At 48.3% G+C, this 12,405-nt stretch overlaps 1 protein-coding gene across 1 annotated transcript in view; it reads left to right on the top strand.

Annotated features, from left to right (window-relative positions):
* LOC137630701 (serine/threonine-protein kinase minibrain-like) overlaps positions 1-12,405 on the top strand; it is a 168,105-nt gene that overhangs the window by 27,631 nt on the left and 128,069 nt on the right. The window contains exon 2 of the mRNA XM_068362334.1: positions 8,518-8,939. Coding sequence (XP_068218435.1) covers positions 8,518-8,939 — 422 coding nt within the window. The remainder of the gene's footprint in view (positions 1-8,517; positions 8,940-12,405) is intronic.

Below are 12,405 nucleotides of genomic sequence, written 5' to 3'. Positions count from 1 at the left end.
CCTGAGTCAGGGCGTCTCAGAGGATAGAGCCTCTTCGGCCCCAGTTTGTTTTTCTCCATCGGAGGCCTCCATGATGGAAGAAATGTCGAGGGACCTGGTGCACGTCTCCTCTTGGCTGGACTGGTGGGCTTCCACCTTAGTAGGAGTGCAAGCCTCGTTCGACCCCGCGGACCCTGAACAGCAGAACCTCCTGAGGGAACTTATTACCTCCGGGGGTAAAACCTTAAAGTTCTTGACGTATCAGTCGATCGCCTTGACAGCGAATTGGGTACTCCGCAAAAGAGACACCATCCTGGCTAAGGTGTCCCGGAAGGTCCCAGACAGGGAAGCGCGGGCCATGAGGAGCCTGCCCTTGTGGGGTGACTCCTTGTTCCCCTTAAAAGAATTAAGAGACCATTATGGAGAAGGTCTCGAAGCAGAAAGATTTGAACACCCCCAGGCCTACGCCTACTAGGAGACCGCCCTACAAGAGGTCCGTCTCAGACAGTGCCGCGACGGCCCAGGCCTCTCCCAGCACGACGAGGAGAGAGGCTCCTTCTTCCTCCTGGTCCTCAGCGCCTCAGCCCTCCCGTAGGGGGGCTCCAGCATCTTCAAACTCCTTTAGAACAGGTTATTCTGCCTCTAGGAGAGGCCGTTCAGGCCGCTCCTCCAGAAGGAGATAGAGTGAGAGGCCCCCTATCAACGCCCAAGCCTCGGGTTGGGGGATGCCTCAGACTACATTGGCAAGCATGGAAGGCTCACGGAGCGGAGCCTTGGACAGTGTCCGTACTGAAGGAGGGCTACAGACTGCCGTTCTTAGCAGAACCACCCCCTCTAATCCCGGCCAGCCGGGCAGAATGGCTGGCTCCCAAAGACCCGTTGAAGAAGGCCGCCCTTCAGGAGGAAGTGTCCTCCATGTTGGAGAAGGGCGCCATGGAAGAAATTCTTCTCCCAGGCCCGGGTTTCTACAGTCGCCTGTTCCTGGTAGAAAAAGCGACGGGGGGGGGGGGTGGAGGGCGGTTATAGATCTGTCGGCTCTCAACAAGTTCATCAAGAAGACAGACTTCAAAATGGACACTCCGAAGTCAGTCCTACTGTCCTTGAGGGAGAAAGATTACATGATGACCATCGACCTCAAGGACGCCTACTTCCAAATTCCGGTCCACCCCTCGAGTCGAAAGTTTCTCTGGGTGAAATGGGGTTCCCAGATCCTGCAATTCAAGACCCTTTGCTTCGGATTGTCAACAGCGCCCCAGGTGTTCACGAGAGTCTTCACGACTGTCTCAGTGTGGGCTCACGAACGAGGCATTCGCCTCATCCGATACCTGGACGACTGGTTGCTTCTTTCCTCCTCGAAGGACCTCTTGGAGGAACAAGGGATGGAACTCCTCCAGTTTTGCAAGGATCTGGGCATCGTGATCAACCCGTAAAAATCAAACCTAGCCCCATCCACCAGAATGACCTACTTGGGTATGACGTTAGATACCATTCTGGGAAAAGCCTTCCCTTCGGAAGACAGAATAAACAACCTCATGGAAATCATTCGCCCGTTCCTATCGGGGCGTCCCAGGAGAGCAAAAGACTGGCAAAGACTGATAGGGCACCTGGTGTCGTTGGAGAAACTAGTTCCCCAGGCGAGGGTAAGGCTCAGAGCCGTGCAATGGAACCTGAAGAACCTCTGGTGCCAACTGGACTCGCAACAAGTCCTAATCCCAGTTCTACCAAACACGAGGCCCTCCCTGGAATGGTGGCATTGCCGGTCGAACTCGCTCAAGGGGATGCCCTTCGCGAGCGACCCCCCCGAGTTACTACTGTTCACAGACGCCTCCAACCAAGGATGGGGAGCCCATCTCCTCGACGAGACAGCGCGAGGGACCTGGTTGGACGGGGAAAAGGAACTCCACATCAATGTCCTGGAGTTGAAGGCAGTCCAGAAGGCTTGCCTACACTTCGCAGATCTTCTAAGGGGAAACACCGTGGCGTTGATGTGCGACAACGCCACGGTAGTAGTATACATAAAGAAGCAAGGAGGCTTGAAGTCGAAGGAGTTGTGCGATCTCACCATAAAGATTCTAGATTGGGCAGAAGAGAACCAAGTGGTTTTGTTAGCAAGGTTCATTCCCGGGAAGAAAAACGTGCTGGCCGACGGTCTCAGCAGAGTGGCCCAAATAGTAGGGACAGAGTGGTCCCTCCTCCCAGAAGTAGCCAAGCTCATCATCCAACGTTGGGGTTCCCCGGTGATGGACCTCTTTGCAACCAAACTGAACGCCCAACTCCCCGTATATTGTTCTCCTGTACCAGATCCGAAGGCAGCCTTGCAAGACGCCTTTCAGCACAGGTGGGACAATCTAGACGTGTACGCTTTTCCCCCTTTCACGTTGATAAGGCAGGTGCTCAACAGAGTAAGGACAGCCCGAAACTTAAAGATGACTTTGGTAGCGCCCTGGTGGCCGGAGAGAGAGTGGTTCGCGGACCTAAAAGACCTGGCGAGTCAACCTCCGTGGCCTCTACCCGACAGGTCAGACCTTCTGCATCAACCTCATTTTCTCAGGCTCCAAGACAACCTACAGTCCCTACGTCTTCATGCCTGGAGACTATCGAGCGACTCCTGAAGAAGGAAGGATATTCTTCATCCACTGCTAAGAGAATGTCGCTATACCTGAGAAAGTCTTCAGCTGCGGGGTACCAGGCTAAGTGGGCCTCCTTCACGAAGTGGTGCTCTGCGAGGCACATTAAGCCCCTTAATGCCTCTGTCCCGGACATAGCGGATTTTCTGGTATTTCTCAGAGACAAAATGGGAATGTCAATCCCAGCCATAAAAGGGGTTCGGGCCGCCTTAGGCCAAGTCTTCCTCCTGAAGGGCATCGAACTGGGGGCCTCTAGGCACATAGCGATGCTTGTCAAGAGCTTCGAGCAGTCCTGCCCCCCACAAGCGAGTAGGGTGCCCCAGTGGGACTTAGCTAAGGTCCTCAAGATGTTGTGTGGCCCCCTCTTTGAACCTTTGAAAGATATCGTGGACAGGGATCTCACTCTCAAGGCAGTCTTCTTGCTGGCCTTGGCGTCCGCTAAGAGAGTGGGTGAGATCCATGGGCTGTCATATGACGTTTCTCATTCGAAGGGGTGGAAAGAAGTATCCTTCAAGTTCGTTCCTTCTTTTGTGGCGAAGACCCAGAACCCGGCGGTCTGGGATCCAAAGTTCGAAGGTTTCTCCATACCAGCCATCCCTAGGACGGGTAATTCGGAGGATTTGAAATTATGCCCTGTCCGAACCATTAGAAAATACCTTGAAAGAACGGCTCATCTCCGCCCAGGCATCAAGAGCCTCTTCGTATCCACGGGTGTTACTAAGAAGCAAGTGTCCAAGAACACCATTTCCTTCTGGTTGAGACACGTTATTGCCAGAGCCTACAAGGAGGGAAGCCTGGCCGTGCCAGGCGCCCCCAGACCTCATGACATCAGAGGCCTGAGCACGTCCTTAGCCTTTGAGAAAAACATGGCAGTGGGTCAGATCCTTCGGGCAGGTACTTGGTCGAACCAGTCGACCTTTACTGCCCATTACCTCAAGGACTACTCGAGGAAGTCCTTAGACGGGTTCTCCATTGGAACAGTCATCTCCGCCCTCCAAGTGGTTTAACGGTAAAAGCCCCAGGCTCAATCACGGATAGCAACCGGGAGACACAGGTGCGTTTCCTTCCATCCTACCCAGTTGCTCCCTATCCTCATCGGGGATTACCAACTTGTACCATTGGATAACACGACTACGCTACTGGATGCAACATCAGAAGAAGTTTTTTCAAAGGGTGAGTACTTAGACACTAACGTGAGCTCTTTGTGTAGTTACCCCCTCGTCCGTTTTCTAGTATGTACCGTTATTCCTGGGCCTCTTGGCCTCCGCTTACTGGGTCTGTAGGTCAGAATAGCACTCCTGCCTCCTAAAGTGTAAGTCTCCTAAGAAAGTAGTTCGAGGTAAGTATTCGTGTTGGAACAAATCAAAAATTTTAAGTAATTTTTATTTTTCCTAACATACTTACCGAGAACTACTTTCGGGTAATGGCCCTCCCTTCCTTCCCCGAGTGCCTCTCTTCCCTTGCAAGTATTGTGCTACTTCAATAGAACTTACTGGAGATTTCGACCCGAGCGGACATCGACCTAGCGATAAGCCTACCCTCGGGGCACATTCTTTAATGCCGGGGTAGGCCTCCATAGAAAACGGGATGGAGGGTACCCTACACAAAACTCTGGTCGGTAGAGAGGAGATTACAGGCAACTCCTAAGAAAGTAGTTCTCGGTAAGTATGTTAGGAAAAATAAAAATTACTTAAAATTTTTGATTTTTATGAATACTTAACTGGCAATTATATATATTCTAAGGCCCACCCACCTCCCCTCAGGAGACAGGTCGGGCATAGATGAACTGAAGAATAGAAAACGGGAATGATTCCTTGTACCACCCTGTAAGGGTTGTTAACCACCTAACCGCCCAACCACCACAAGGCGGTTGTCGCGTTTTGAAAAATTCTGCCGAATGTAGAGACATTAGCTATATATATATAACTGCCAGGTAAGTATTCATAAAACTTTGTTTTATCATAAAAACTCCATTTTCAAGATCAACTTGCGTCCGGATCGATTTAAGACCTGTCCCTCGGAACCTAACCCGGATGTAAGTCGACTACGTACACGAGAATCGGAAATGTATACCCAAGAATATGTTTTGGTACAAGGTTCAGGTGTTTCCCTCGCTTACTCAGAACTACGTGATTTGACACATCACGTATGTTCTTCAGTGACTTTTGGATCACAGAACTTCTGGTATCTGCATCATCCTTGCCCTTCCATTACGCGATACAATGGAAGAGGAACCTAGGATAGTTCTCATTTCTTGTACAGGCTATTATTATTATTATTATTACAAGCTAGGCTATAACCCTAGTTGGAAAAGCAAGAGGCTATAAGGCCAAGGACTCCTACAGGGAAAAATAGCCAAGTTAGGAAAGGAGACAAGGAAATAGATAAATCACAAGAGAAGAATAAGTAATCAAAACATTTCAAGAACAGTACCAACAACAAACCAGACTCTTTACATTTAAACTACAAAGTTTAAAGAAACAAGAGGAAGAGAAGTAAGATAAAATAGATTGCCAGAATGTAACCCCCAAGCAAGAGAACTCTAATCCAAGACAGTGGAAGGCCATGGTACAGAGACTATGACACTACCCAAGACCAGAGAACAATGGTTTGATTTTGAAGTGTCTTCCTAGAAGAGCTGCTTACCATAGCTAAAGTCTCTTCTACCCTTACCCAGAGGAATGTAGCCACTGAATAATTACATTGCTGTAGTTAACCCCTTGAGCAAGAAGAATTATTTCATAATCCCAATGTTGTCTGGTGTATGAGGACAGAGGAGACTATGGTAATAATAGGCCTGACTAATCGGTGTATTCCTTTCCTACAAGACAATCCGCTACGAGTTTGTTATCCATGATAGGTATTTCTCATGTGAGCAGCCGCATGCCACTATTGGGAAACTTGGGATGGGTAGTTGCGATCTTGAACCACTCCGGTAGCCCAACATCCTGTGTCGGCTCCACCTGCAGGGTTTCTACAACTCTGGCATCCCTGTCACTTCACGTGTGGCTGTTATCCAGCATATCCTCTGAGCGAAGGGCTTTATTTGAGGCATTCATCATCTCCTTGTACGCCTTTTGAGGCAAAGGGCCTTGATTAGATTTTGCCAGTCGTCGTCTATCTTGAGCTTTTGATACAATACTTCTCCGTTCGTCATCTCTTATTTCACGCTTCATAGTCCTCAGCCACGTAGGCCTGGATCTTCCAACTCTTGTAGTGCGTTGTGGAGCCCAGTTAAACGTTTGGTGAACTAATCTCTATAGGGGAATGCAAAGAGCATGCCCAATCCATCTCTGTCGACCCCTCACCACGATCTCGTTTACATATGGCGTTCGAGTAATCTCTTATAGTTTCATTTTTAATCCTGTCCTGCCATTTAAATCCCAATATTCTTCCGAGGGCTTTGTTCTCAAATCTACTAAGTCTGTTGGAGATTGTTTCATTGTCATACAATGACTCTTGTCCATACTGGAATACAGATCTCACTAAACTGATATATAGCCTGATTTTTCTATGTAATTTTAGATTTTATTTCCAAATGTTATTTAACCTACCTATTGTCTGACTTGCTTTTTCAATCTTTCATTAAACTCCGGTTCTAAAGACCCTGTATTAGAGATAATTTTTCCAAAATACTGAAAGGATTCCTCCTCATTAATTCTTTCATCTTTCATTGCATATTTTACAACGAAGATATTTGCATATCTGTAGATCCTCGACATTAGACTGCCAGGAGAAGTAAGTCATCTTTTGCTATTGGTGTTGTTGTAGACTATATTTCTCCGGTTGAAGCCTCTTTGCAAGTAATTTATGAATTTCTCACATTTCTTCGCCGGAAGAAGCTCTTCTTGATCTTCGATGTTGAAAAGGCTGACCAAACTCTGTTGGGTTTCCTGAAGTTAAAGACCTAATATTCTTCATAGGCTCTGATCTGGAATTTTAGCTCGAAATTTGCCTTAGAGGGAAGGTGACTGTTCATGAATATTCGAAAATGAGGCCTGAGGTCTCCTCTGCAAGGCTGCTCGGTAGAGAAGTAAGTCTTGGTTGGGGTTCCTTCACTTCTCCGCTGTAAATTTTGCCTGTTCCAAAGGAGACGGATGGTTGTTGAGAAAGAAATTGGTCCAGTTGTTTAGTGAACGTAAAGGCTAACTGCATCTACCTTCTTTAGGAGGTGCGGCTCATTCTCCTTCTAGAGTAGTCCCTACTCAGAGGCCTCCTCTGGTGATTCGTCGGACGTAGGTGCCCCTCTTGGGCAGCAGAAAGGCGTTAGACCTTCTTCCTTCTCTGTGGCTCCTAGTGCTCATGTTGTGAGCACTTCTGCTTGTGAAACGCGTACGTTGACGAGTGATGTTCGTGTCTTTGTGCGTGAATCTCGCAATATTACGAGCAAATTAGCGAACTTTGCAAGCAATACACTAGTAGGTGTGTTGGAATCGCGAGCAAGTGTGGATCCAACACCTTTTTTCTCGCCCTTCTGCATCTTCCACCTTCAGTGAAAGACCAACACCCTTCTCAGAAGGGTTCAAGGAGCCTCCTAATAGCTTTGGAAATGTTCCTATTAGTTTGTACCTTCTTCCGTGTCCGAAGCAACTTGTTCCTCTGCCTCAGAGGTTATCTCCTCTGTCGACCGGGCATCTTTCTAGGATTTCACCCAAGAGACACTCTCCTAGGGGCTTCCAGGGTGTATCTACGGATTCAGAGCTTCCTCCTTGGGCATCGACCTTCGTGGCCGACTTGTCGAAGGAGTCGGCCAGGAAGACGTTGGAGTCCTTCCTATTGCCAGGTACCCGGACTCTCGAGTTCCTATCTCATCACTTTGTCGGCCTGTGGGCGAACTCCATACTCAAGAGGTGAGATACCATCATAAGACGGTTCCATAAGCAATTGCCGAAAGTGGAGGTCTCTTGGCTGAGGAACTCCACTCTCGAGGGTTCTTCTCTCTTTGTTTCGGAGGAGATAGAGAGGGCTACTGAGCGATGGAGGAAATCATCCAACGGTTCTCTCCTCCATAGGGCCATGACATCTCGGTCCTATGGTAGACCTTCCCATTCTTCTCCCTCTTAATGAAAGCATGCCTGGATGAAGTCATTGAGCTTAAGCACGGCATATCATTCCCGTGCTGAAACTTGGTGACAGGCAAGAGGTCTCTTGAACTTGGGGAAATTGCTCCCCTAGTTTGAATCTAAATTTCTCTCTCATCTTTTCCTTTCTCTCAATATTACTTCGACCTTCTCCTAATTTTATGAACTTTCTTTCGTGTTGCTGTCCCAACTCTATGAGAAAAATTTCCCTTATATATGTGTATATATTATGTACATATACTTATTTATTTATTTATCTTTTATTTTTGGCGTGGATGTTTCTACATCCAAAATAGCCACTGGCGTGGATGTTTCTACATCCGTTATTGCTGCTTGCTTCAATGAATGGGAGGAGATGTCGCGGTTGGGAGGTATTTGCATTCAAAGATATATGTGAGAGTATTGGATGATCTCTGCCATCCCAAAGATGGTTTGTACCTTTTTGGCGGAACTATTTTGAAGTGTTGGGTCTTCGGAATCCAGGGGGATCCAATGCTTGGGGTAGGACTCTGGGCTTCTGGTCGGAAGGCCATCATTACAGATTCTGTATGGGGAGGAGGATTCCATTGTTTCTTGGTCTTGGTCCTAACGGCTTACACCTGTGCCTCTATATCTGGGTACCCCCCAGCCACCCCTTGCGTAGCCGCTAAGCGGATAGGCAGGGTTGCCACCTCACAATTAAAGTCTAATGGCTACCTCCAGCTGCCGCTGAAAGAATATCCACATAAATAACTCCAGGCTTGTATTAGTTATGGAAAAATACGAATTATCTCCAAATTTGTCATATAATCACTGAAGTGATTTAAACAATTATTTTTTTTTTTTTTCAGACTGCCGACAGATGACCTGCCGCTCATCAGGCCACCAAAGCATCATATGCTAGCACATATTACGGGGGGTTTAACAAAGTTATATGATTTAATAAAGGAAAATAAAAAAGATACAGTAGAGACATCTGAGGAAGAAAAGTCTAAAAATGAAAACTCGGAGAGTAGTGTCTCGGATGAAAATAAAAATGGTCCAACAGATAATGGATTGTGTAATAATGAAGGCTCGGATAATGGAAGTAGTGAAAATAATGACAGTGCACAAAACTCGAAGCAGAAGGACACAGAAAAATCCAGTGATGATGAGCAAGAGAAAAATAGTCAGAATGAAAAGAAAGATGATGAAGGGGGAGGGGACAACAAATCAAAAACAGAGAAAGCAAAGACAAATGACACTGACATGATGTTGGATGATGAAGAGGAAGGTAAGTGACTGCAGATCAATGTTTTTTTCTTCACTTTGTTGTGACCTTGCTATTGAAGGTGATTTGTTCCTACTTGAATACAAACCATCATCCATTATTAGGAGTATGATTTCAATAAAGCTGGAACACTGCTGTTGTAGCTACTTTGATTTCTGACACTGAGCAGTTCACATATACTTCTCTGCTCCTTCAATACCCTTGGCTATTTTATTTTTTTGTCTTTCTCTTACTTGTGGAAGTATTGGGGTCTGTTGTTGCTGCAAATGTTGGATAGGAACCAGTTGTACATCAGAGAGTGAATAAAGATGTAAGGTGTTGTGGGCAGTGAAGGGAGTGGTAAAGAATACAGTGTGATGTATGGATTGGAGTTGTCGGGAGTGAAAGTGGCAGAGGGACAAGAAATTGAATGTGTTCAAGATGAAGTGTCTGAGGAATATGGCTGGTGTAACTCGATTAGATGGGGCTAGGAAGGTAGTATTGAGAGTGAGAAAGGGTGTAAGAAATTAATTAACAGCTGTCTGCTGAAAAAGGTGATAGATGCAAGAGTTGATAGGATAAGTACAAGAGGAAGGCCAAGGTTTGGGTGGATCGATGAAGTGAAGAGAGCGCTAGGTGATAGGAGGATAGATGTGAGAGAGGTAAAAGAGCATCCTAGAAATAGGAATGAATGGCGAACGATTGCGACGCAGTTCCTTTGGTTGCCTTGGTGACCGCTGAGGTAACAGTAGGAGATTCAGCTTATGAAGCTTCATTAATGGTGGATAACGGGAGGGTGGGCTGCGGCACCCTAGAAGTACCAACCAAACTTGGCTGAAACCCTCACTGGGCTGGGAGGAGCGAAGAGAAGAAAAGCCCCCACCACCTGAAACCCTCACTGGGCTGGGAGGAGCGAAGAGAATAAAAGCCCCCACCACCTGAAACCCTCACTGGGCTGGGAGGAGCGAAGAGAAGAAAAGCCCCCACCACCTCTTCTTCTTTTTTTTTTTTTAAGCCCCTAAAATTGAAGTGCCTTGGTAGATAGAACTTTTTTTCAGTGAGGTATGCAGTTGCTATAATGGGAAATCCATTAGCAGATATGCAGGTCTACTCTGAAATCCATGGGCAGATATGCAGGTCTACTCTGGTACACCAGGCTGTAATTGTGGCAGTTTTGTGGGTAAAATTGATGTGGATCCCCATTACCTTTTTGTAATTTTTGCTGGAGGTATGACTATTCACAGTAATGCACTTGTGACTAGTGCAAGTTGTAGCCTCCTCTGCAATGCTTGAGTTCGGGAAGAGGAAGGAAAAAACTAAAAGAGACTTGTTCCAACACTGAATACAAACACTTTCGCTCTTTATTGGGGATATACTTTCGGCAAAGCTGGAAGACTAGACATAAGACTTTTAGCGGGATGTAAGGGTGGTTGTACCAGCTACCCCGCTCACACACACCGATTTTGTCTCGCCACTTTTTCTTTAGTCTCAGCAGAGAGGGTATGTTCGGCTCTGTCTGCCTCCTATACTGACTGCCATATTGACTAATTGCTATTTGTTCCGTAACTGGAATACAAACCACGCTATTTGATAGGGGTATTACTTTCGGCGTAGCTGAAATGACGAGCCATTAATTTTTAACGAGGGTTTACTACCCACACCGCTAGGTGGGGGGGGGTTAGGGGAGATTAGCTTGTTACCCCCCCCCACACACCTGTGCTTGAGCCCACTTTGCTCTCGGTTCGGATGGTAGTCGGACGTGTCCGCTTTCATCTTCGCCATCATTTGGCAGCCATTTAATGCTTTTGTCTTTTTCTTTTTCTAGTTCTGTTTGTGAAGTTGGCCTCTGCGATTATGCGCACCTGTCCTGGGTTTCCCGACCGCCCCTGTGGAACATTCATGTCGGCGGTCGAGACCGATCCTCATACCCATTGTCCTTCTTGTAGGGGCCAACGGTGTGATAGCAACAACAGGTGTAGTGAGTGTAGGGAGTGGACTACCTCCCAGTGGGAGAGGTTTTCGCTACGACAGAAGTCCAAATGGGATATTTCTCCTTCGAAGGTTTCTTTGAAAGGTGAAAAACCCAAGGCCGCCTCTTCCGTTGCCCAAACCTCCTCCGAAGCTCCCACTCGGTCGGTCTCATTCGAGAGACTGTCGAGTGGTAGCGTAGACTGATGTATTGTTTACCAACCTCGGGGCTCGAGAGATGACGTGGCTTCCCCTAGCGAAGCAGCACCACCTCTCCTCCCGGGGGAGGATATGTCACTAACCTCCCTTTTTCAGCTTTGGTCCTCCTTGGGGCTTACGGGTTCGCCCTCCAAGGAGGTTTTGCTTAACTACTGTACATCCGATTGGGTGCCGCTGTCAAGCAATCGCCGTCACCGACAGAGGTTGATCCTCTGTCTCTTGTCGACGTTGTGGTGTCAGAGGTATCCAATGCGGTATCACCCATCACCTCTGCCTCTTCAACCCTACGGTAGCTGACGGCTTAGTTTCTCCCGTCTCTGTTCAGCCTACGAGGGAGAAACTAAGTCCAACGTCAGTCTCTCCTGCTCGTGTTTCTTTCCCTCGGGGGAGTTCACTTACAGAGACTCCTCTTCAGAGGACTGCTGAAGGTCAGCTCGCTGACCCTACGGACCCCAGAGGGCACAATCTTCGCAAGGCTCGCCTTTTTTTTGCCAGAAAGGCCTTTATTCACCTGCGGTGAGGAGGCGCCTCTTCTGCTCAACATCTTCGATGCAGTCCCCCGCAGAGGAGCCTCGAGAATAATTCCCGATCACTGTTCCTGCATTGGTCCTGGACCTTTCTGTAGATCGTTCGCGATCTCCTTTGGTGGAAGGTCGTCCTTTTAAAGGACACGTCGACCTTCCACCCGACTGACCTGCCGACCTACCGTCACCCTTCTTGCATAAACCTAACAAGGCTTCATCTGCGCACGCTAAGGCGCGCCACTCAGATACGCGCTATGCGCCAGCGAAACCTGATGAACGCTCTCTAGTAGCTCGTCAGGCCCCATCAATAAACCCCTAACACAGGGCATCAAGGGCGTATGTGCCAACATGCACATACGTCCCAACAGGAGCACAGCTCCATCATGTGCTATGCACTCCCTCACGCACATAAGCGCCCACGTTCTCCCGCACGCCAGGACTTGCCTGAGTCTAAGCCTACGCGCCCACGCCCAGCTGCGCGCCGTCAACCTCCTACGCGCCAGCGCTCTCCTACTCCTACGCGTCAGTGCTCTCCTGCATGCCAGCGCTCTGCTGCTCGCCAGCGATCTCCTGCGCACCAGCGCTCACGCCCGGTAGTTAACTCTCCTGCGCACCAACGATCTACTGATATGAGCGCTGCTGGGAAGTCAACTAAACTGTCTTCTCCCACGCGCCAGCTAATACCATCGCGCCAGCGGTCGCCCGCGCTTGCCATCGCGCCAGCCTTCTCCCGCACGCATCCAAGAGGATACGTGCGCGTGCCCCGCGCGCTCGCCTGT

The sequence above is a fragment of the Palaemon carinicauda genome, chromosome 38, assembly GCF_036898095.1.
Source record: "Palaemon carinicauda isolate YSFRI2023 chromosome 38, ASM3689809v2, whole genome shotgun sequence".
Taxonomy (NCBI): domain Eukaryota; kingdom Metazoa; phylum Arthropoda; class Malacostraca; order Decapoda; family Palaemonidae; genus Palaemon; species Palaemon carinicauda.
The sequence above is the reverse complement of the archived record's forward strand: the minus strand, read 5'-3'. Positions and strand labels throughout refer to the sequence as shown.